We start from the raw sequence: 25552 nt of genomic DNA on the forward strand, positions 1-25552 counted from the left end.
AAAATTTATTTTTTAAAACATTAAAAACTATATCATTCATCAAATGGATCACAATAAGAATAGACATTGGTAGTAAAATTATTTTGGGAACATGAAGTGGTCATAAAAATAAACCATGACAAGATTACTCTATGTGAAAATTTCCAGTAAAGAAGCTTGGGCTGGATTATAAAAAAAAAACCATGCAATTGAACTAGATTATAAAAAGCCCGTGACCATATAAATAAAACAATTTTTTTATGGTCCGGCACCAATTTGGTTATAGGGTGCAAACAGTCTAATTCCAAATTCAGTTCTAGCTTTCTTGAAGCCGTTTGGAAGACTACAGTTCAAATTTCACCCCATAACTAGACCAAGCCGAACCAGCCCATGTGCACCCCTAGACCACACAAGCACTTAATCCCATAATCTTAATATTGAATTAGAGTAATACTCCCTTATTTAAGAGTAAAAACACCTGGAAATAGAATGAACTATTTTGAATGTTTATATTTTAAATTTATAATAAATAAATTCTATTATTTCATTTTGATTTCTAATTTATTTTTTGAAAATATTGCAATAAAAACGTCAAAATATGCAGATCATTGGAGAAATTACTGGGCCGACAAATTGCCGAGAACGAAATTATCACTACGAGATTTATAGACGGGGCCTATCATTATCCAGAGAGAAGATGTAGAAGAGCCGGTGCAAATCAAATATGGTAGACCCATGCCTCCACAGCATACATGGCAGGGTGACGCACCAATCTAGACCGTCCATATAGTCTACCCTAATATGGATGTGAAATTATTAAAAGTATACAAATATTGGATGATCTCAGCCATCTGATAACTGGCCTTCAAATTGAAATTTGGAACACTAGATAAACGGTCCAGATTGATACTTCTTTCTTCCACGTCCTAATGGTGAGATAGCTTTAACAAACTCGGTACCGCACGTGCAGAGAAAATAAATGTTCAGGTAGTCAATACTAATATCTTTCACAATGCTCTATTTTTTAGAAAATGTGTTACATTTATATGACATCCTATCTGCTTAAAAAGGTTGGAAACATCATGGAAATCATTTGGCCTAAAATTCAGGCTGTTTAACTTATTTGATGATCCAACTAATTGATATAAATTTAACGACGTAGATCTGAGCCATTAAAAATTTGTGATCTTTTTTAAATATAGATTTTTATTATTTCATAAAATAATATTTTATTTATGAAATAAACTATTTAATAGTTAAGATTTTCCACGCATGCGACATGTTAGAAGAGAAATAGGAGAAGCACAAGATGCTCTTGATACCGACGCCATACTTAACAATTTCTCCCGTTGACATGATTTGATAGGGCGGCTGTATTATAAGTTATGATATGGTCATACTTTTTAGATAATATATCACATATATCAAATATGATAAAAATATGGACATCATTATATTAATTATTCTAAATGAAAATTATTCTGCTCTATTCATTAGGTGAGCTATACCATTTTCCATCCATTGATTGGATAATTTATCAATATTGATAGTGGATAAGTTTGACTTTCGTTTTTAATGATTTTGATGGTGTGGATCGCTATTTTGACCGTTTAGATCTTATGAAATTTGGAGATCTTGGAGGGAAATAGTACCTTTCTCTAAAGTTACGATATAGCTGCTGTATCTTTTTTCGCGATCTTATCATCTCCGTCTGTCGCATTTTTCAGTCTTCCCGCCAAGGTTTCGTTTCAAAACCGGAAAATGCTGGCATTTTCTCTGTCGAAAGGTAAGCTAAAAGGAAAAATCTCTCACATCGTAAACTCTATTTCTCTCTTCCCTTTCTTCTTCTCCTCAAATCCTCTCTCTCTATGCTTCTGCAGCAAGAAGAGGCGTCCAGCCATGGAAATCACAGGCTTGCGCTTTAGGAATCTTCCGCTTCTCCACCGCCACCGATGCATCGCCCAGTCACCGATCCTCTCCGGTAATCGTTGCATATAGAAACAAGATCTTGGGTTTTGATTTCTCATTCGATTTCTAGGTGTTCGACGGAAGTCCACCCATACAGAAGTGGAAATTTTCTTTTTCTTTTTTGTAAATTCCAGGGGAGTGATATTTGCACCCCCTAATATTGATGTTTCCACCCCTATTGGGGTAATTTTTTTCTCCATAATTATTAGTTTCCCCCCTTTCGTGCTTGTCGCAACCTCCATGATGATTCAATTATCAATTTTAGGGGGCAGAAATATCAATTCTTTGTTGTTGTTGTTTTGTGATTTTCTTGTAGCTGAGGGTTCGGAATCTCATTGGAGGAGAGTTTGTGGATTCGCAATCAAATACCACGATCGATGTTTTAAACCCTGTAAGTGTTGAAGAATACCATTTTTTTTTTCCCTTCTTTTTTAACATAATTATAGGGTTAGATTACAGTGTGAGTTTGCTAGACTGCGAGTGTTAGCGCCTTTTGGCACTCCGCTATAGTTGGTATGCATGTATGTCGATGTGTTGTTGAAATCCTAGGCCCTATTGTCGATGCAGCATACCTAAAAATCATGATGTTCGGCGGTCTTTACCTTCTGATTGGTTGTGATCACATGGACTATTAAGGGAAAATGTTCAACAAGTGTAATTGAATGGTTTAAGACTGCCTGATCAGTCTGATTTTTGCATATGCTTCTTCCACTATAGTATCCATGATATGGATGGTCTGGATTGACGGACATGTATGCTACCTGTATTAGGGATTTCTCCTACTGTTTTATAGCAGCACAGCCGCTGCAGTTGTCATGCATGTAGTGTCGGTTTGCTGCTGAAATCGTAGGCTCTGTTGTGGATGCAGCATAGCATGAAAATCACGCTGATTGGACAGTATTTAGATTCTGATTGGTGTCCGTCAAATTAATGGTTTAAAGTGAATGTTCAAGAGGCAAAGTTGGACAGTTGAGATTGTTTGATCAGTGATAATTTTTGGCCTATTCTCCTTTCATGATAGCACCTTGATTTGGATGGTCTGGATTATGGACATGCATGCCACATGTGCTAGGGATTTCTCTACCGTAGTCTGGCTCTATGGTTATATAGCAACAGAAAGAATTGTTGAGCTTTCTTTCTTTCTTAATAGGCAACACAAGAAGTTGTTTCTCAAATACCATTAACTACCAATGAAGAATTCAAAGCTGCAGTGAGTGCGGCGAAACGGGCTTTTCCTTCATGGAGGAATACACCTGTCACTGCTCGCCAACGTGTCATGTTCAAGCTCCAAGAACTCATACGTAGAGACATGGTAAGTATCTAAGAATGCTGTATCATAATGTTCCTTGAGGTTTGGGCTGGTGGTAAATTATTTTGGTACTTGTTTCAGGATAAACTTGCCATGAATATAACTATTGAACAGGGGAAAACATTACGTGATGCCCAGGGTGATGTATTCCGTGGGTTAGGTAAGAATATCAATGGCATTTTGTTTCGCAAAGTTGTGCTGCTATTGAGTTTTCAGATCATTTTTATGGTGGACTCCACTGTGGATGGACCATACCTGAGAATTTTCCAGATTGGTAGAATCTTTGGCCCTTTTTCAGTTGAATGTAGACTGATTCTTCCTTCTCTTAACTATGAAGCTCATGATTGAAGAGTTATTTTTGAAAGGTGGCCATGATTGAAGAGTTGTTTGTTTCATTGGGGAGATACTTGTGTCATGTTACAGCCATGGTGGGGCCCTCGTAATAACAATCTGGATCACTTGACCACAGGCTTTACACATATAAAATGAGAATTGAAGATACATAAGTTTCGTTGGGTTGTGGATAATAGCATTCATCATTGATCATTGGTTGGAAGACTCAGCTCATTTGATTAAATGTCCTGTAAATTCATGGATTCTCTTGTAGAGGTGGTGGAACATGCTTGTGGAATGGCTAGTCTGCAAATGGGGGAATTTGTTTCCAATGTATCAAGTGGCATCGATACATATAGCGTTAGGGAACCTCTTGGTGTTTGTGCAGGGATATGTCCATTCAATTTTCCTGCTATGATGCCCTTATGGGTAAGGCTTTCTTTTTTCTTTTTCTTTTATTTTCCTTCTGTGCTTTATTTGATGGATATTTGATCTGGTGACTTGGGTCCTTTTTTTTTTTTCCAATTATTATTGCTTATGAAGATGCTCAGATTGGTGAATGGTGATCGCATATCCCAAGACCAGCTCAAATTTGTGACTTTGGGATAATCTAAATTTTATTCTGAATATCCTGCTTTATGGTTTGTGTAGATGTTCCCAATGGCAGTGACATGTGGCAATACATTTATTTTAAAGCCATCAGAGAAAGATCCAGGTGATGGTTTCTCCCTGATACTGCATTTATGTCCGTCTTTGTCATTTAGACCTGTGACTCCATGAAGATTCTCTCAAGGAACACGTAATGGTTCATCGTCATTGTCTAACCCTCATCCCAGCTAATTAGGATCAACTACACAAATCCTGTTACATCATTCCACTCAAACAAGTGATGGTTTATTTATCTTTTATTAATGGAAGAATCTTTGTAACATGGGCCTCTATAACTTAGAAAAAAAACTATTGGCAACCCTAGGCAGCGGAGAATGACAAACAAATCAACAAAGGTATGGTCTTGGAAGTATATTCTAATATTAATTGGAATCCAATAAATATTGGAAATGTATGTCATATGAAAATTAGTAAGATATGTGGAAGTCAATTTTACTATGTAAAATTGTAAATCAATGTCTTAAAACCCAATCCAGAGGCAGAACTGTTTTAGTGGGCGGTCCAGTTCATACTGGCCCAACCGGGTTAACCCGTGACACCATGTTGGTGTAAATTTCTACCTTGTATAAATGAAAAACTATATTCTGCTGTCTATATAGCACTCAGTTTCCCATATATCACTTCAACATCTGATTTAGAAGGATGGAGTCATTTACCTAGAACTTCTCTACTACAATTCTTATGCATGTAACTAACTGTAAGCTGGTGACAGGTTGTAGTGATAAACCTCTACTTTCCAAATCCAACTACAATACTTGCAGGAATCGAGGTGGCTAAGGTAAATTACTGAGTAAAAATATGATGGCTAAAAATCTGTTATTCTGTTATTCTTTCAGGAGCTTCTATGATTCTTGCAGAGCTGGCAATGGAGGCTGGTTTACCTGCTGGTGTCTTAAATATCGTTCATGGCACCAATGTAAGTTTTCCTTCAATCATTAATTTTATATTATCTATTGTATATGTTCCATCCAAAAGAAACAGGATGCTTTGTTCTACGAGTCAATTGGGTGCATGGATTTGCCATCCTGTATTTCTAACTCTGGATTTCAAAACCTGAATTTCAAATCCTGGACTCAGTTGTGTTTGGCAGCTTGTATTTTTGTAAACCTGGATTTTATAATTTTGTGAGCTTGGATTTTGACTATAGGGAATTAGGGATTCCTAGAATTATTTTGTGTATATTCATAGGAAAATGAATGTGATGAGTTAAATGATTCTAAATATTCTAATATGACATGTGTATGTAACATGTATGACAATCATGGTACTAAGCCCATTGTAAGAGAGCCTTGGCTCAAAATAAGGCAATTTAAAGCTTTAGGTGGCCCACAAAAGTGTGGCTACTAATTTCATAAATGTAAAGCAAACCTCTAGATGTTTGAGAAACTGAATTACACTTTATGGGACCCACCGCGATGCCCATGTAACATCGACTCTGTCCATAAGTTTTGGCAGCTCATCTTATTACATGAGTCCAAAAGGACACAACTCCAAAACTCAACTGGGCTAGACAACAGGAAACAGTGGGGATTATACGGCTACCATTGAAATATACTTGGGGCCACAAACGTTTTGAATCGGATTAATACTTGTGTTTTTAGTTCATCCCAGTGGGCATGATCTTGTGAACAGTTTGAATGGCATATAAACATCATGGTGGGCCACGGGAAGGTTTCAAAAGTGGGCGTTTCCATAGCCACTGTTTCATGTCTTGTGGCCCACTTGACATTGGATCTGCCTCATTTTTTGGTGCATAGCGAACTTGATGGATGAATTTGCTTTCTCATGGACATCTCAGTGGGCCCCACATCTTGGTGGCCGTGAAGGCGAAGGTAGGTGCGATTCATCTTAAATCAAACCGTTGCAGCCTTTTTTAAAATCCTGGACTTTGAAACCTAGGGGTCTCCCCTGGAATTGAAAAGAGGGAAATCTATGATTTCGAATCCACCCTGGAATTGAAATCTAGGATTTTCGGGGGTGCCAAACATCACATTCTTTACAAGTTTCTGGATTTCAGTTCCCAACTGCCTAAAATCCTGGATTTAAAAGTGCCTAGCAGTGCCAAATCTGCCCTTAGGACATTTGGTTCGTGACTCGTGAGTCCCATGTCCTGTGTGCTAGAGCTAGCCAATATGTTCTCTTGTCTTGACATAATGACATTCTTGTTTTGCTTCTCCATTTCTGTTAATGTACCTTCTCTACTCTTGGCTTTAGTAGAGGTGTTCCAGCTACACCCTTCTCCCTATGGGGTGGGTTGTATGTCATTATCCTCTTTGTTTTTCTTCTCTCTCCCTTTTCTAGAATGAGCTCTCTTACAAGTATTGCTTGGTTTTTACAATTTGGGCAGGACATTGTCAATAATATATGTGATGACGGTGATATTAAGGCTATATCATTCGTTGGTTCAAATACTGTAAGTTCACCATCAACTTACTCTTCTTGGTGTTACCTGCTAGATGATACTTTTATTTCTAGAAAGATTGTGTGCAGTATCAAATGTTCTCACTTTCAGGTGAAGACACCTTTATTTCAAGTGCAAGACTGTTAATCTTATGATCCCATTGTTTGGATAAAATGGTACAGTTGCAAATATCATGGCGCCTTCTGAAACATTCTATTCAAACAAAAAGTTCCAATAATTATTTTTGTTAAAAATGCAAAGAATGAAGTGGTTTCAACACATTTTTCCTAGTAAAAAATTATGCTTTCTATGCTTCTTATATTTGACGAATGGAACTGTACAAGCCAAAAATGTCACCACATTGCTTTAGTACCCCACCCTGTTTTTGGGCAGGGAAAGATAATTGATGTGATGGATTGAAGGAAAGAAGGAAAGTGGAAACATAATTGCATGATTCTAATGGGGCCTATGGATCTACCTATTGCTTCACTACATGTACTAAAGCCTCTAGATTTTCCTTGAACCCTCTTACGAGTAGGATGATACTAACATTAAATCTCTCTGTGTGTGTGTGTAGGATGATACTAACATTAAATCTCTCTCTCTCTCTCTCTCTCTCTCTCTCTCTCTCTCTCTCTCTCTCGTTTACGCAGTTTGGGTCTTACTTGGTGGTCCTCATAGAATCTGATGTTTTGAATTCTAACACCATTGCATGCTGGTATGGTAGTGTCCCCTGACACTTATTATTTGCATTATTAACTTTGTTACCCTCTGGTTCTAGGCTGGAATGCACGTTTATGCTAGAGCAGCAGCTAAGGGGAAACGCGTTCAGGTAAATCTGTTCTTCCACTGAAATAATGATCATTTGCTCATCTTTTCCAGAGAAATATTCTTGCTATTATACCACATTTTTTAAAGTTATTAGGTGAATTAGCTAGCTGACTAACCTTTGGCTTCAGTCAAACATGGCTGCAAAAAACCATGGGATCATCATGCCTGATGCAAGTCTGGATGCTACTTTGAATGCTCTGGTTGCTGCTGGTTTTGGTGCCGCTGGACAAAGATGCATGGCACTCAGCACAGCCGTTTTTGTTGGAGGCTCAAAATCATGGTACTTTCATTATGGCAGAACAATTTTTGTATTTTCCTTTCTGGTAGCTGTGCTTTTGTCAAATATTTTGTCCACGGAAGTGTTTGCAGTTTGATGGATGCACATCTAGCAGTTCTCTATCTTTATGGTTTCTGCATGAGTGAGCCAGTAGAAATATATTGCACTGCCAGGAAGCTGAAACTAAGTTGTCAGTGGGCTGGGCCTGCAAAGCCTGGACCATTTAAATTTTCAAGACTGCAATTTTAGGCCCGGCTTGGTCCATGATAGTATCAATGGGCCTGGATTGAGGCCCAGGTCATGTGCGAACGGAAAAATCTTGCCCCAGCCCATTTATTGGTCAGGCTTACAACCTGGCCCAGCCTGTTGGCCTGAAGAAGTGACTGGAGTCTAGCCCATGGTGTGACCTGGGTTAGCCTGGCCAAGATAACCTTAGCTGGAAGTCCTGTTTAGAGGTTGGACTTCTCTTGAAAATCCACTTTCTAGATCTAGCTGTCAAGTTGAAGGTCTGATAATTCATTTATGGAAGTTAAGCTGATCTGTCCAGAAAGGGTCAAGACTAATCTGTTGGCTGGATCACTAATAACCTTCTTTGTCCAGGGAGGAGCGACTCGTTGAGCGTGCACAAGCACTTAAGGTAAGTGCTGGAATTGAGCCCGGTGCAGACCTTGGTCCAGTGATCAGCAAACAGGTGTGTTGTTATATTTAAGTGAAAAAATAAGTTTGACTAATATATAGGGCATTCATTTTCAGATTGAAGTCAATTGGCTTCCTGAATTTGTTTATTTGGAGATTTCGGACCATTCTGTAGGTTATTGACGGAAACTATAATGCTTGTTTGCCAAACAGACTACAAAATTGTTCCAGAATAGCATTGTTCCCCTAACAGTGAATAGACTCCTCCAGAACAAATTTCTATGGGAAACCTTGTCTTCGTCTTCCTGTTTATTTTATTTTATTTTTATTATTTTTTAATTTATTTAGTTATCGAGTTTCACAACTGTGCCTGTACCCAAACAGTCCCATAGTGTTCTCTTTTTTCCTTGAATATTTAAGAACTTTCTTAACTTGAATATAGAATGGCTGTACACTGTTCATGCATCTACTCTTAGGTGATCAGTTTTATGTGCGGGAATGACGGCTTATTGGAAGTGTTTTGGTCATTTCTCCTGTTTGGAAGTCACTGGGAGGTTGGAATGCCTTCCTCTGTGGATTGTGTCTCAGCATTTTCCCCCATTTTGCTTTCCTTGCTAGAAGGAAGAATGCAAGTTCTATGGAGATAGGCGCCCGCCCCCCCCCACCCACCCCCCGCTGCTTGATTTGTGGAGGCTTTGAAAGCCCTTGCAGTCACATATCTCTCCAACAAAATGCAATGTTCAATTTCCAAAAATCCTTCTTCCCTTTCTCATGAGCATATCACCCCTGTTTTACTTATCTAGTCTACATTTCACTTCATCTTTTTTTCTCCTCTCTGCCTCTCTGATATGGGTTTGGATTATTGAACCATGAGCCTCCTCTACCTCTTCTACATCTTCATCGTTTTTTTTTTTTTGGTGTGTGTGTGTGTGTGTGTGTGTGTGTGTGTGTGTTCAATATTAGAATGGACCTCGCCTGATGAATTTCTCACATCTCATGCACAAGTGCCATGTTGGCAATTCACCTCTTCAATGTTTGCTCATGTGAATGCCTATTGTTTTGAGAAGAGGTATTGAAACTTGCCATCCATACATGAACTGATCCTTCCGTGTAGTTCAAAACTTATCACCCAAACATGATAAATGGTATCTTTCTAGGGATTGTCTGTTGATGCAAAAATCTGGTTCGTCCTCTTAGACCTTCGTATACCTACACGGAAAGAGGACAAAGGAGACCTTGGCTTGAGCAGGGGACCCTCCGATGCCAAAGTCAGGCCCGGATTCTGGGTCTAAATGTATTGAGGGGTTTTGAGAAAGAATTTTTGCCTACCTCACAAGACGATGGAGGTTCCTCTTTTATAGCTGCTGGAGCATTTAATCGTACGAGGATTCTCCTCCTGATATCGTGTGCGGGATCCTCTCCTGGTATCACGGAGATGGGATCGTGCCCATCTCCAGTCTTCATCCGATCCCGTGAGCTTCGTGGTCGGGAATCTTATCCCAAGATATTCGGGGTGAGGCTTTATCTTGCGCTGGCCGATCTGATAAGAAGATCGGCCCGATGCATGCCCGGATTGCTGATGTGTCGTCCGAACCGACTTAACTTCTGTCTCGGTTTAGTGAACCATGCCTCGGATCTGACACATCCTTTGGTGACCCGAGGCATTAAGTCCGAGTCTCCGAACTCTGTATCTTTTGTCCCCAACAGTAAGCCCCCTTACTCCGTGTGTTTCATATGACACTTAGGAGTAGCGAGTTTTGAGTCGGTTCATAACTTAGTCCGAGACAATAAGTAGTCATTTAATGCATTCTGTGTCGCCTTTGACGGGAGACGGTTCAGTTTCTGACATCGCATGCGCCGACAGCTGTCAAATCGCTCACCCCGCCAATGAGGGTTGGATACGTAGCAACGGCATTATTGTCGTCAGTCGACGTGCGCCACGTGTCGAGTGGGGGAGTCGATGCAGGCGTCGAATCATTTCCCCATTAATTGCTTCCGCCACATGGCAATCTTATAAAATGGTGGGGGTCCCGCATTTCGAACTTCTACTGCCATTCCCGCTTTGCATTTCCTTTGGAGCTTTTTCGGTCTTTCGTCTTCTTCCTTTCCTCTTTCTTAACTGTCAGCGGCTCCTTTCGCCATTTCCGTTTTCCTTCCTCCCTCCGGTGAGTCTCCCCTTCCTCTTTATTTAGTGATAATGGTGGCTAGAGGTTCTCGAAGTCCCCAGGAGGGAGTTTCCGGAGATGAAGGCGAAACGCAACGTTTTTGGAATGTTGCGGAATCGCCTTCGTTACTGACAGAGATAGCAGTTGATGCGAACGCTGCTTTTCTTTCTGAAATGGTCACTGAAGCTCCGGCGGAGCGCCCTGCTTCCGTTGATCCTTCTCGTGGTGGGTCGTCTTTAATAACCCGCCCGGGAAGGCCTAATTTTCTAAGGGGCATGGAGGAAGAAGAGGAGGAAGAGGAAATATTGATTGCCGAGGGAACCTCTGGGCCGGTTCCTGTTGATAAGTCGACACACGCCGAGTCTGAAGGAGAAGGATCGGGGGATGATCTAAGCGGCCCGGTTCCTTCAGTTTTAACTGAGGCGGATTTAGACAGAATCCGAATCGGGTATCACATCCCCGAATCGGTTATCACTTATCTCTCCCGTCCGAATGACTTGCCGGATCATCCTCCTGCTGGGGCGGTCGCGATCTACCAAGTCTCGATGCAATGCGGCTTGTCTGCCCCTTCAGGCCATCGTCCGGAGTTTTATCTCGTATTGATTGCCCGGGCAAATAGTTCGAATGGGTGGAGGAACTTATTCGGTTGTGCGGTGTTGTGGGCTGAGTGGACGACCACCGCTAACAGTCGACGAATTTCTCCACTTATACCAAGTGCGCGTGAACCCGAACTACCCCGACTTTTATATCTTCGCTGCTTGGCGGGGCGGAGGCGGCTCCCTAATAACTGACCCTCCCACTTCCAACAAACATTGGAGAGAACGTTGGTTTTGGGCCTGTGGTCGCTGGGAGACGGCTGAGTCCGGGTCCTGCGAGGCTCGTGTTCCTCGGGCGTTCCAGAGAGCAGGTGACTTGGGTCTTCTCTCTTGCCCTTCTTTATTTTTGTAATATTCTGAGTCTGACGGGCTTGTGTCTGGCAGATATTCCGAAGAAGCGGCAAAAGCTCGGCTCCAGTGCTTCGGCTCGGATCAAAGAGTTGAGGACGTTGGATCCGGCAGATAGGTCCTGGAAGGTGCTCTTACAGCCGGAGCGTCTTCATCTCGCAGGTCTAGACTCGGCCGTCACAGGTAATTGAAAATGTATCTTCATGTATCTTCTGAATTTTTCCTGACTTACTTCGTTTTTTTTCTATTATTACTTTTAGATTTGCCCGAAGCTCGACCCCATCTCAGGATTGTTTTCGAATCGGCCCCCTCGGAAATGACTGGAGCTCGTCCTCCTCTTAGGGCGGTTTCGAAGTTAAAGGCTCCTCCGCGATCAGTTCTTCTGTCGGAGCCTCGGCCGCCGAAGAGACAAAGAGTGGTGCGGAAGGAGAAGGAGCCTGCAAGTTCTTCTGCCCCTACTGTCGTCGTAATTTCTGACCCGGAAGAAAGGGTGGAAGTGACGGTGCCCGCAGCCTCGGAACCTCAGGCGGCACCCGACTCGGGACACGTTGCGACGGATGTTCCGAGACAGGAGGAAGAGACTAGGGCTGCGTCTTCCAGAGGGGAAGAAGAGACGAGGACTGCATCCTCCAGAGGAGAGGAAACGAACCAAGAAGGGCCGTCCGTCCTGCGGAAGGTGGTGTCGGGGATGGTTCTCTGGGCCTTAGCCCATGGGAGCGAAAAAGAGTTCATCAGTCTCTACAACGCTCCTTCATCGCAAACCATCGGCCATGCAGCAAGGGTGCTTTTTGAACTCGCTCCCTGCTTGGTTAAGGCCAGCAAAGAGTTATCTTCAACTCATCGGCTGCAGACTCTTCTGTCGGAAGCCGAAGGGCGACGCGAGGATGTCGAAACTTGGGTCGGCGTTCTGATAGGCGAGGCGGCCCTTGCCCGGAAAGCTGCCGAAGACGCAAAAGCAGAGGCGGCTTTCTCCAGGAGAACCCTTGATGAAGCGCAAGCCGAGGTTACTCGGGTATTGACTCTCCTTTCCAGAGCTGAAGAAGAGAACCGACGAGTTCTCGCAGTCCATGCTTCTTGTGCAGATGACTTGGCTCGGGCTAAGCTTGAGGCGGCGGGGCATATTCAGCAGGCCAACGAGAAGACTCGGGAGGCTGAGAAGGCTAGGGACCAAGCCGTCCAAGCTTTCCTTGAGTCAGCGGAGTTCGAGGATGAGAGGGATCGCTTGTTCCAAAGCGGATTTCTGGAATGTGTCAAAGACATAAAGAAATCTTTTCCTGACCTTGATCTCTCAGAAATCGAGGGTGGAGGAGCCTCGGAATCCGAGAATCCGGACGCCGCTGCTGAAGTCACTGCTGGGGATGAGGCCGGTATATGCGAGAATGCTTCGGGTACCGTTCCTACCGGAGGACAGTAACCAGGGCCCCTTGTGTTTTTTTTTTTCTATCGATGTATTCACATGTTGTACTCGCATGTGGTTGATGAATGAAAGAAAACGCTTAGTTTTATTCATTTGACTTGGCTTTAATCTTTCTTAGTTCAGAGTCTTTAAACATTGAGTACCGAGCTAAGGATAGTAAATCTTGAGGTGCTCAGCGTTCCAAGGATGAGGCAATGATTGTCCGTTTAGATCTTCTAGCCGATACGTTCTTGGTCGGATGGTGCCCGAGACGATATAGGGTCCTTCCCAATTGGGTCCCAACGTACCCGATCCAAATTCCTTGGTATTGGAAAATACTTTTCGGAGAACCATATCTCCCATTCGAAACCTCCTGATCTTAACTCGGGTATTGTAGAACCGAGCCACTTGTCGTTGCCGTGCCTCCGTGCGCAGCCGCGCCACTTCCCTTTGTTCGTCCAGAAGGTCGAGCCCGAGTGTAAGGAGTTCTTCATTTTCTTCCGCATTGAACGAAGTGATTCGAGCCGAAGGTAATCCGATTTCAACAGAAGTGACGGCTTCCAAGCCATACGCGAGTGAAAAGGGAGTTTCTCCTGTGGCGGTTCGAGCTGTAGTTCGGTAAGCCCAAAGAATTTTCGGGAGCTCTTCGGCCCATGCTCCTTTGGCTCGGTCAAGCTTGGTCCGAAGATGTTGCTTGATAATCTTGTTAACAGCCTCAACTTGTCCGTTAGTTTGAGGATGATGAGGTGAAGAATAGGTGTTTTTCGAGGTTGTCGCACATCTCGCGAAAGCTCCTATTATCAAATTGCCTTCCATTGTTTGTAATAATGGTACGGGGTACTCCATCGGCAGATAATGTTTTTCCATACAAACTCGGTGATCTTCCGCTCTGTTATTTTAGCTAATGGCTCGCCTCGGCCCACTTCGTGAAATAATCCACTGTTACCACAACAAACTTGGTCACCTTTTCCCATAAGGAGTGGACCTATGATGTCGACACCCCACTGTGCGAAGGGCCAAGGACCAGTCATCGGCGTCAGTGCCTCGGGGGCTTGCCTCGGAATTGCCGCGAACCGTTGACATTTGTCGCATTTTTGGACGAGCTTGCGAGCGTCGTGTTGGATAGTGGGCCAGTAATATCCCTGTCGTAGGACCTTGTGGGCTAGAGATCGCCCTCCAGAGTGGTTTCCGCAGATTCCTTCATGGATTTCACGTAATACATAGTTCGCCTCACTGGGTTTGAGGCACCGCAGTAACGGAGCGTAGTAACCTTTCTTATAGAGGGTTCCGTTGAGTATGGTGTAATGGGAGGCTCGGATCTTAACTCGTCGAGCTTCGACACGATCTTCAGGCAACTTTTCCTTGTCAAGGTATTGGCGGATTGGATCGATCCAGGATGGTTCCGAGTCGATTGTATTGACGGCCTCGCTAATTGGTTCATTTATACTCGGCTTATCGACGTATTCGACAGGGACGGATCTGGGTATATCATCTTCATTGGCGGAGGCGAGCTTTGCCAATAAATCGGCTTTGCCGTTTTCTGTACGAGGGATTCGAGTGACACGACAGAGTTGAAATCCATTGATAAGTTCTTTCGCTTTCTCCATGTATGCTCTCAATTGGTCTTTCCGTGTCTGGTATACACCGGTAACTTGATTAACAACCAACTGAGAATCGCTGAAAACACTTAGGTGCGTGACTCCCATGCTAGCGGCGAGTCAGAGGCCGAGTAACAATGCTTCATATTCTGCTGTATTGTTCGACGCTTGGAATCCAAGTCGTAAGGCATACTGTATATAGGTATGATCGGGGTTTCAACCCAAGCCCCACTTGCCTTCGAGTTGGAAGAACCGTCGACAAACAGCCTCTAGGGAATAGCGGGTAGGGTCGGGGGAGCGGTTGTTGTTGGAACCGCAACATCCTTTGGCATATCGTTGACCGGAGTTCGATTGGTGGTGTTCCCTCGCAATAAAATCAGCTACGGCTTGCCCTTTGATTCTACCTTGATGCATGTATTGAATATCAAATTCACTCAGTTCGATAGCCCACTTCGTGAGTCGGCCGGAAGCTTCTGGTTTCTGCAATACCTGGCGAAGCGGAAGATCGGTCATCACGATGATGGTATGGGCATGAAAATACGGCCTGAGTCGACGAGAGGAAGTTATTAAAGCCAAGGCCACTTTTTGCAAGCTTGGGTATCTCGTTTCTGCCGGCAATAACGCTTTGCTGACGTAATAAACCGGCAGTTGCTTTCCTTCGGATTCTCGTATCAAAGCCGAGCTAACCGCTGCCTCGGATACTGCTAGGTAAAGGAGCAGGGACTCCCCTGATTCGGGTTTTGATAAGAGAGGTGGAGAACCGAGATATGATTTTAATTGTTGGAATGCCGCTTCACATTCTTCCGTCCAACCCATTGTTTGTCTTCCTTTCAACTGTTTGAAGAAAGGGAGACATTTATCCGTGGCTCTGGACAGGAACCGATTAAGTGCTGCGACTCGTCCAGTCAACCTTTGGATGTCCTTAATGGTTTTAGGGGATTCCATATCAATCAAAGCCTTTATCTTCTCAGGGTTTGCCTCTATTCCTCGCTGACTAACCAAGAAACCGAGGAACTTTCCAGAGCCCACCCCAAAAGCACATTTACTCGGATTCAGCTTCATCCGAAACTTCCGTAGGATGAGAAACATTTCTTCCAAATCATTCACATGATCTGCCGCATGTATACTTTTGACGAGCATGTCGTCAATGTATACTTCCATGGTTCGGCCTATAAGCCGAGCAAAGATTTTGTTAACTAATCTTTGATAAGTTGCGCCGTCTTTTAGACCAAATGGCATCACTCGGTAACAATAAAGGCCTTTGTCGGTGACAAAGGTAGTTTTTGATTTATCTGTTTGATGCATTACAATTTGATTATACCCTGAATATGCATCCATGAAGCTAAGGAGCTCATGTCCGGCGGTACTATCTACTAGCTGGTCTATCCTCGGAAGCGGAAAGCTATCCTTCGGGCAGGCTTTATTTAAGTCAGTATAGTCAATACAGACTCGCCACTTCCCGTTGGATTTCTTTACAAGCACGACATTCGCGACCCATTCTGGATAGTGTATTTCTTCTATGAAATTAGCTTGGAGGAGTTTGTTGACTTCTTCTTCAATGATGGCGTATCGTTCAGGGCCGAGCGGTCGTCGCTTCTGTCGGATCGGTCGATATGACGGATTGATGTTGAGTCGGTGAGTCATCACAGAGGGGTCGATCTCAGGCATATCTTCATGACACCAGGCAAATACGTCGGCGTACCTACGGAGCAGGGCTATCAGCTTTTCTTTCAAGGGGATCAGAAAGACGAGCCAATTGCACGTCTTGGATCCATCTGTTTCGACCAAGGGGACTGAGATAAGATCTTCGACCGGCTGCCCTCGTTCATGACTCTCGCCCCGAGGGTCCAATGATTCGATCGTTGATATGTTGATCGGACTTTTGTCGGCGGTTCCCTTTACGGCTATCATGTAACAACGCCTCGCATCTTGCTGGTCTCCTTTGACAATTCCTACTCCCGACTCAGTCGAGAATTTCAGTGAAAGATGATATGTGGATACCACGGCCTGGAGGAGACTCAATGAATGTCGGCCGAGTATTGCGTTGTATACTGAGGGTTGATCGACGACCAAGAATTCAACCATCATCGTCGTCTGATGTGGGGCAGTACCAGCAGTGAGTGGTAACGAGACAATCCCTTCGGGCAGTACTTGTCCTCCGGAAAAACCGATTAACGGGGTCCGAACTGGGCGTAGCATGGATCGTTCGATCCCCATTTTGTCGAACGCCTGAGTAAACAACACGTCTGCAGATGACCCCGTATCGACGAGTATCCGGAACACTTTTCGGTTAGCGATAGTCAGGGTGACAATCAATGCGTCATCGTGGGGGTGATAGATACCTCGGGCATCTTCCTCTGTGAACGAAATGCAATATCTTTCCCTTTTCTTCTCCTTTGGTGGCCGATCTATAATCATAAGCTCGGACTTAGGATGACTAAGTTTTCTCGCATGATTCCTTCGAGCATTGTTTGAGTCGCCCCTACCTCGCGGACCGCCGATAATTGTCCGGATTTCTTCCATAGGCTGACTCTCGGTCGGACGTCCCTCAGCTACCCCAACTTTAACCACATGTTCTTTGAGTCGGCCGTCCTTTATGAGTCGTTCGATCTCTTCCTTTAGGTGACGGCAATCACTTGTGTTATGCCCGTGATCACGGTGATAATGGCAGTATTTATCTTTATCCCACCGATTAGGATTACTCCTGAGCTTACTGGGCCAGTTTACCCTTGATTTCCATCAATACATGTTCCTGAGTCTTGTTCAGGGGGTATATGTGGAAAATCTTCGATCGTCGTTTGCCCGACCTTCGCTCATCATGCGCTTGATCATCCTTGCGTTTCCTTCCTCGGCCGAGTCGGCTTCCTTTTGGCCGACTCTTTGACCAAAGTTTTAGTTTCACGCGGAATTCGCGTTTCTTTGGCGTTTGCATACTTATCCGACCGTGCCATAAATTCCGCCAGAGTATGGCGGAGTTTTTTCTAGAGATGCCAGGAATGACTTATCTCTAACTCCTTGCATGAGCGCATTGAGAGCCGTTTCTTCTGAATGTTTTCGCTGAAGGGATTCGAAATTGAAACGCTTGATATAATTTTTCAATAGCTCTCCCTGCTTTTGAACTATGTTGTTCAGATGTGCAGGGGGCTTCAATTTCTTTTTTCCACCGATGAAGTTGGTGAGGAAGGCGTCGCTCAGCTCAACGAATGAGCTGATGGACTTTGGTTTCAATGTTTGAACCACGGTCGAGCTACATCGGTTAATGTAAGAGAAAAGGCCCGACACATTACCGCATTCGAGGCATCGTGGAGCTCCATATAGGTTAGAAGCATTCGATATGCTCAGTCGGGTCGGTCTTGCGGTGAAAGGAGTGATTTGAGGTAATCGAAACCTCTCGGACAACCGAGCTTCATTAACGAGTCCCCAAAGGGGGACGCCTTTGCTTCGGAGGTGGGCGACTACATATTCCGGCCATGCTTCATGTCCGCCATCTCTTTCGCCATTTCTTCCCGCACTTCTCTTTTAAAATTTTGAATATCGGCTTTCCATGGTTCACTGCTCTCTGCCGTGCCTTCCATGGAAGGGCGGTTGCGCCTTCTTCGCTCTATCTCGTGTCGAAGATCGGTCGGGGGCAGGGAGGCGTTGGCTGACTGCGCTGGAGATGGTTCTGATTCGCCTTGGGGTTGGCTCGGTCGGAAAGACTGCGGCGCGGAAGGTTGAGGATCAACCGCCGCAGTCGGTACGTGTGCTGTCTCCCCTTGAGGATGCGGGAGTGGCTGCATTTACTGCTGATACATTCGTTCCAGCATCTGCTTCATCATATTCATATCAGACCGGATTTCTTGAACCTCCTGGTCCAACCGCCCATCGTTGCGACCCCGCTGATTGTTGCTTGTTCTGGTCGCTCCTCGTTGGTGGTTGTTAGGTGGGTTCTGGGCTGCGGGGACCGCGACTGGACCCGCTGGCCCTGTAATCGCAATCTCATTCAAATCTTCTTCTGGGACCGTCCTTCTAGTCATCACCATGGAATTCAATATAGAAATATGAGATGACTTTTTTGTACAGTTCCCACAGACGGCGCCAAACTGTTGATGCAAAAATCTGGTTCGTCCTCTTAGACCTTCGTATACCTGCACGGAAAGAGGACAAAGGAGACCCTGGCTTGAGCAGGGGACCCTCCGATGCCAAAGTCAGGCCCGGATTCTGGGTCTAAATGTATTGAGGGGTTTTGAGAAAGAATTTTTGCCTACCTCACAAGACGATGGAGGTTCCTCTTTTATAGCTGCTGGAGCATTTAATCGTACGAGGATTCTCCTCCTGATATCGTGTGCGGGATCCTCTCCTAGTATCACGGAGATGGGATCGTGCCCATCTCCAGTCTTCATCCGATCCCGTGAGCTTCGTGGTCGGGGATCTTATCCCAAGATATTCGGGGTGAGGCTTTATCTTGCGTTGGCCGATCTGATAAGAAGATCGGCCCGATGCATGCCCGGATTGCTGATGTGTCGTCCGAACCGACTTAACTTCTGTCTCGGTTTAGTGAACCATGCCTCGGATCTGACACATCCTTTGGCGACCCGAGGCATTAAGTCCGAGTCTCCGAACTCTGTATCTTTTGTCCCCAACATTGTCTTTCCAAGGAGGTCTTTCCATGGTTTATGGTTCCATGCACCCAAGCAACCCCTCAGAAATTCCAGACAGCATACCCTTTATCCATGTTTGAAACTGAAATTCTGTGCCCCATGAGATAGCTTGCAAGTGCAAATAAAATGCTTGCTAGATGCCAGAAAGGGTCTCAGACCAACTTGCTCTGTAACCAAGTTATTATACTATGGAAAAAGAAATAATTTCCACTACAATGTACATTTGTCATCCATTAAAAGATGTTTTCATTGTGCATTGTACACCATCAGCAAGTTGCTTTTTGATCAAAATTTTGTTTGAATCTGAGTACATATTGCATACTGGATATGATCTGGTGGTCCATTCTGGGTGACAGTCCATGCTATATTCTGCATTTATACCATGCTTGCTTACTGTTTTTATTTTTGTTTTTATGTATTTATTTATTTGTTTTTTCGCTCTTGCTTTTTATTTTTTTTACCATTGATTAACTCCATCCACCTTCGCTAACCTCATGTTAGTTAAAACTATTATACGAGTTTCTCAAAAAGTCATGCTTGCCTCCAGTTTTTCCGCAAATGAAATGTCGTGTGCATTTGTCTACTGACCATGAAGTTTGCGAGGATTATTGCTGAGGAAAACCCAGAAATACATAGCTTGGATTGACATTGCTTAAATATTTTGAATGTTTCGTAATTCTCTGCTGCTTTTGACATGCTTTCTTTACCCATAGGCAAGGGACCGCATTTGCAGATTGATCCAAAGTGGTGTCGAAAATGGTGCTAGGCTTGTGCTTGATGGGAGACATTGTGTGGTATGATTTTGACTTGTATATATATTTATCCTTCTATGCTGTTTTGTTCATCGAAATATGTACCATATTCTGCTTTTTTTTTTTTTTTAAATTTTATTTTTAAAGGTTAGCTTGTTAGTACACACCCATGTCAGGACACACACTCCAAGTTAGCCACCCCTGCTAGGGATCGATTCCAAGACCTCAAGTGTTGAAACGAGGTATCTCCACTCAGTCTGCCAGTTGAGCTATGGATCTGGGTGATAGCTAGATAATTGTGTATCATTTTGATTAATAGGATGCCCTTCATTTGGGTTATTGTAATCTCCTTTTGTAATGGTAGCTTGTTTTGTAACCCGTGCATTCTGGTTGCGGGGGCGTTCTTAGAGATTAGGGCTGTCAATGGGCTGGGTAGTCCCGACGGGCCTTCGGGCTTGGCCCGTATTGGGCCGGGTTTGGGGTGGTCTATCAGGCCCGACGGTAGGGCTCGGGCTTAAATCAGGAGTCCAATTGTGAATCGGGCCGGACTTGGCTAGCACCCCAAAAGCCCATAAACCCAGCCCAGCCCGATAGGTCTTTTCTAAACCTAATTTTCCCTCTTTTCTTTCATTCTCTCCCTTTCTCTCGCACATGAGGCACACCAGAATATCATTTATCCACAAAGATATTCAGGGCTTGGGCTCGGGCGGACTTGGGTCGGGCTTTGTTTAAATTTCCCGGGCCAGACTATTTCAGCTCGTTACAGGCCCAGGCTGGATTTGGGCTTAGGTTCAGAATTGTATGCCCGGCTTGGACAGAGCTTGGCCCGACCCTAACCCGGCCCATCAACAACCCTATTAGAGATTGGGGAGACTTTTTTTTTTTTTTTTGGGTTAATACAAAATGCAGCTATGGATAGGATACATCATGCACTGTCTCCTTTCTGGAAGCAGATAAGGCCTTGGGTCGTGGGTTTACTTTCATTGGTCCAGAATTAAACATTTCTGTCGACTTCTGGATTTCAATCAATCTTCAATGCTTTCTACGATAGGAAAGGTCTGAATATTAATCACGCTGCAGGCTTCTTGGCGTGGTCATAACTATGAACATGAATTTAGTCTGTACTTCCCTTGTTCATGTCAGTGGTCCTTTCACGATTTACTGCGTTGCACATGATGGACGTTACCCCTGCTGAAGAGTAGGATTGCAATGCTCTTATATTTCATGTTTCTGTGTTTTCTCTTAGGGCGTGTTTGGGCGGTGGGATTAGAAGGGATTAGGTGGGATGGGATTCAAAAAACATAATTATTACCCATGACAGGGATTGTCCCTGTTGCCATGGGATAAGATTAATTCCATGCTTTGTTGGTAATACGGTGGTACATTGAATGGATATACCCACCATCATTTGAAATTACTGAGAATAACACACATGTTATATCTAAACCGTTCATTTGTTTTATAACCTCATTTTATGGCATGGGCCTAAAAATGAGGTAGATCCAAAACTTATGTGGCCCCAAAGAAGTTTTCAACGGTAAGTATTCAATCCCCATTGCTTTCTATGGTGGGGTCCACTTGAGCTTTAGATTTACCGGATTTTTTGGCCCATGCTCTAAAATAATCTTGAAAAATGGGTGGACAGTGTGGATATGGCCCACACATCATGGTGGGACCTACACAACTTGCTAAAATGGAGTGAAATTGGCACGGGACCCAATGCAATTCCATCTAATCTAATTCCAAGCTTTTCCATTCTTCTCAAACATGGAGTGGAATTGGCACAGGACCAGATGAATCCCATCCCACCTAATCCCTTCTAATCCCACTGCCCAAACATGCCCTTAAGGCGCATCTGGCAATTGAGATGAGGTTTTTGGAAGTGTCTCATGCCATGACTAAATACTGAGCCCTTCTGACAGGACTCATGCAACACTCACTGATTGGATGTTTTTGCAGATCCCAGCTGCTCATCAAGATGCCCAAACATGTAGATGCCCTTCCCCCCAAAATGAGGCCGCTGTGCTAATCACATGGGCCTCACATGAAAAGTAGTGACCAGCAGTCCACATTCAACATGCATGCATGGGCTGTGAGGCTGGATTTTTGGGCTGGGCATGTACTTGATGGGGACCCAGTGATGGACAGCTTGGGTATCTCACACATGCCATGCCGCACATGTGGCAGGGAGCGTGCAGGTAATGCACTCATGCATGTTAGTTTTGCATTTCTCCTAAAAACATCAAACTGAAAACATGATTTCGTGGTAATTCCAACGCTGCTCCTTGAAGTTTCCACAGAGCTAGTCTGCCTTTTCAGACTCTTGCTCCAGAGAGCTCAACTATTTAAGTCTCTTTGAACTTCAACAGGTCCCTGGCTATGAGGATGGCAACTTTGTTGGCCCCACTGTCTTAGCTGATGTCACAAGCAACATGGAGTGTTACGAGGTATGATCCCTGTCCATACTGTCAGTGCCTTTTATATTTTAATAGACTCGCAATGGGCTGCCCTGGGTTTCCATGCTCAGTCCATCAATTTTGAGGCCCCACCAAATAATCTGCCAGGATGCAGGTTTGACAACCTTTCTGTTTAGGCCCGATTCATCCACAGGTCCAGGGTTGGCAGTGGGCCAGACTAGTGCCCAGGCCCTAGTCAGGCTCAGAAGGCCCTGGCCCTATAGGCCAGCCCTGTAAGGAAAAAAGATTTAAATGATCTCAAAACAGTCCAAGCTAAGACTTTTTTTGGATATCCTCCATCTATGACAAGTCCCATCATATAAATGGTTTGGATCACTGAAACAATACCCAAATCCGATGTCTTTAAATTAGGGGTGCACACGGGTCGGTTCGGTCCGGTTCTGGGGTGAAACTGGAACTGAACCGTTCCTAACGGTTCTAGGATATTTGGAACCAGACCGTTAGCACCCCTAGAACCGAACCGGAACCGGACTGTTAAAACCGGTTCGGTTCCACGGTTCTGGGCTTTTTATAATCCAGCCCAATTGCATGTTTTATTTTATAATCTAGCTCATGTCCATTCGTGTTGTGATCCATTTGATGAATGGTTTAAATATTGAATAAGGTGTGCAAAAATACATTTATGGAAACAATCAAATGGTGCATTTGTAAATCATAAATCATGAGTCAAATATGGAAACAATTAAAGGGTTCCTGGTTCGGTTCCAAGTTTGGTTCCGCGGTTTGAATCCACGGTTCGGTTCTACGGAACGGTTCACAGTTCGGTTCTACATACCCCCAAACCGGGAACTGAACCGATGTAATCGGTTCTTTGATTTTTGGAACTGGAACCAGAACCGGTGCACTCTAGAACTGGACCAAACCGGACCGTTTGGTCGGTTCTGGTCCGGTTCCACGGTTCTACCGGTTCGATGTGCACCCCTACTTTAAATTACACTTTGATGGTGAACAGGAACAGCTCACAGGTGTCTTTAAACTGCCCATTCTTTTTGTTTAATGGTGGCCTTCTTGATTGTATCAGGCCATTCATCACTGGCATGGGCCCAAGCAGCGGGCCTAGATTTCATGCCTGGGCCCAGTCCATGTGTCCAGTTTAGGGGCCAAAGCCCTGGCCCAGTAGGATCAGGCTGCCTAGTCCATTGTTACCACCAGTTCCAAGCCTGATAAGCTGGCCCCTACTGACCCCAGACCTACCCATTGGCACTATTACCATTGAGAATGGCAGTTGGGAAGAGCAAAACTTTTAATTCTTGATTGAAGAAAGCCTGAATCCAGGCCCTTGGCATAGTCTTGAATAATAATCCTCATCCCATTAACTGGCTACGGATATTGTTGTAGTTGCATAGTAGAAACTTCCATGACCTTGCTTGAAGAAAAATTGATGGTAATTTATGTGGTATCGTGCAGGAGGAAATTTTCGGTCCAGTTCTCCTTTGCATGCAGGTATTCTAGTGGCGGTCCATTTCATTTCACTTGAAATTACTATGGGTGAGATTGGAGGTGTGAGAAATATTCTGTTTTTGTCCACCAACAGGCTGACACCCTGGAAGAGGCCATTGACATTGTCAACAGAAATAAGTACTCTCTCTGCTCTTTTACTTAATGTTTATAGCATGTGATGCACCATTTTTGTAGGGTTGCAGTGGCTTTAATTCAAGTTTTAAGGGTGTGTTTGGTACTTTGGTTGCATCAAATATTAAGAAATTTCACAATATTTCATGTTAAATCAGTCTAATTCACTGCAAAATTTCATGACATTAGGTGCAAATAAACACAGTAAAATATCAAAGATCGAGTTGGAATTGTCCTAAGCCATACTAAAATAAAAAGAAACTGACTTGGCCGAGTCGATGGTCAAGCTTATACATCAACATGTAAAATATGGGTAGAAAACTCGCTTGGTCAATAATCAACTCAGCCGATTATTTTCAGAAGTTGGGTTTTACATAAAAACGAAAACTGTGAGTATGTGAATTACTCGGCTGATTTTAGATTCCTTAAAAAACAAGTGACTTTACATGCACCTGATGCTCAGTTTTCAGAAAACAATGGTTTCATGTTCCTTTTCATCTTGTTATTTTGCAGATATGGCAATGGAGCATCAATATTTACCACATCGGGTGTAGCTGCCAGGAAATTCCAGAATGAGATCGAAGCAGGCCAGGTATGCCTATCATTTTCAAGAATCAACAAAAATAAATAAATAATAAAAAAATAAAAATCATCAACCAATTCCAGTGGGCTGCATGTGAGTTGCTATAAGGCCTTGTCTACTGTAATACAAGGTCATGCTTAGTTATGCTTCAAGCATTTCTCACAGTTCTCAATCTTACTTTAAAAATACTGCCGTTTCTTTTTATTCTGCAAGGTTGGCATTAACGTCCCAATTCCAGTTCCATTGCCCTTCTTCTCATTCACTGGCTCAAAGGCATCTTTTGCAGGTGATCTGAATTTCTATGGTAAGATATCTCATGAACATCTGTTATTTTTTCTTTTCTTTTTATCAGCAGCAGCTATATAGGGGTTATTCATCAAGAGGACTTATAGGACCCTCAATTCGAGGCTATGTACAGTTTACTTGGATTTTCAGTGATCCAGACCGTTGATCTGCTGGGCCTCACCATGGGTAGAGTATGCCTTGAAAATCTCCTGTATAAGACCATCCGCCAAGGTTAGGGGTGGACAATGGAAAACAGACCTATGGTCTGGATCATTGGGCCATGGCCCCCACTCATTAGAAATGAAAACCTGAGTACAATGTAGAAAGCCTCACATCTAGGATCCTGTAATCCCTTGCAGAGTGGATGAAACATGGATGATTTATCCACCGTAGCAAAGGATGAATTCGATGATGTGATCGCATTCCATCGCTTTAGTGGACCTGATCAGGCATCGCTGCGTCCCCTTCCCTCTTGGATTAGATGCTTAGAGATAGCTGTGAATTGTGATGGCAGGTAAGGCTGGTGTACAGTTCTACACTCAGATCAAGACAGTCACTCAACAATGGAAGGATTTACCAGGGCAGGGAGCATCGTTGGCGATGCCCACATCACAGAAAGCATAATCGAAACGCATTACACATGTTTGATCAGTGTTCCTATTGTTGTGGGCCCAATAAATAAAATGTATGAACAGATCAAATAGCAATGCAATGGCTCTGTCTGGGCATGTCTTTTA

At 43.8% G+C, this 25552-nt stretch overlaps 1 protein-coding gene across 1 annotated transcript; it reads left to right on the forward strand.

The window, feature by feature from the left end:
• Positions 1-1626: 1626 nt before the first annotated feature.
• LOC131218715 (methylmalonate-semialdehyde dehydrogenase [acylating], mitochondrial-like) lies at positions 1627-25552 on the forward strand. The gene is made up of 19 exons (XM_058213445.1): positions 1627-1765; positions 1860-1960; positions 2264-2338; positions 3098-3259; positions 3338-3416; positions 3864-4018; positions 4241-4304; positions 5095-5174; positions 6606-6671; positions 7441-7491; positions 7619-7770; positions 8368-8458; positions 19860-19940; positions 22268-22345; positions 23783-23818; positions 23910-23953; positions 24461-24539; positions 24744-24834; positions 25330-25552. The coding sequence occupies exons 1-19, from the start codon at positions 1741-1743 to the stop codon at positions 25437-25439; spliced, it is 1620 nt and encodes a 539-aa protein (XP_058069428.1). The 5' UTR covers positions 1627-1740; the 3' UTR covers positions 25440-25552.

The sequence above is a fragment of the Magnolia sinica genome, chromosome 11 (assembly GCF_029962835.1).
Source record: "Magnolia sinica isolate HGM2019 chromosome 11, MsV1, whole genome shotgun sequence".
Taxonomy (NCBI): Eukaryota; Viridiplantae; Streptophyta; class Magnoliopsida; order Magnoliales; family Magnoliaceae; genus Magnolia; species Magnolia sinica.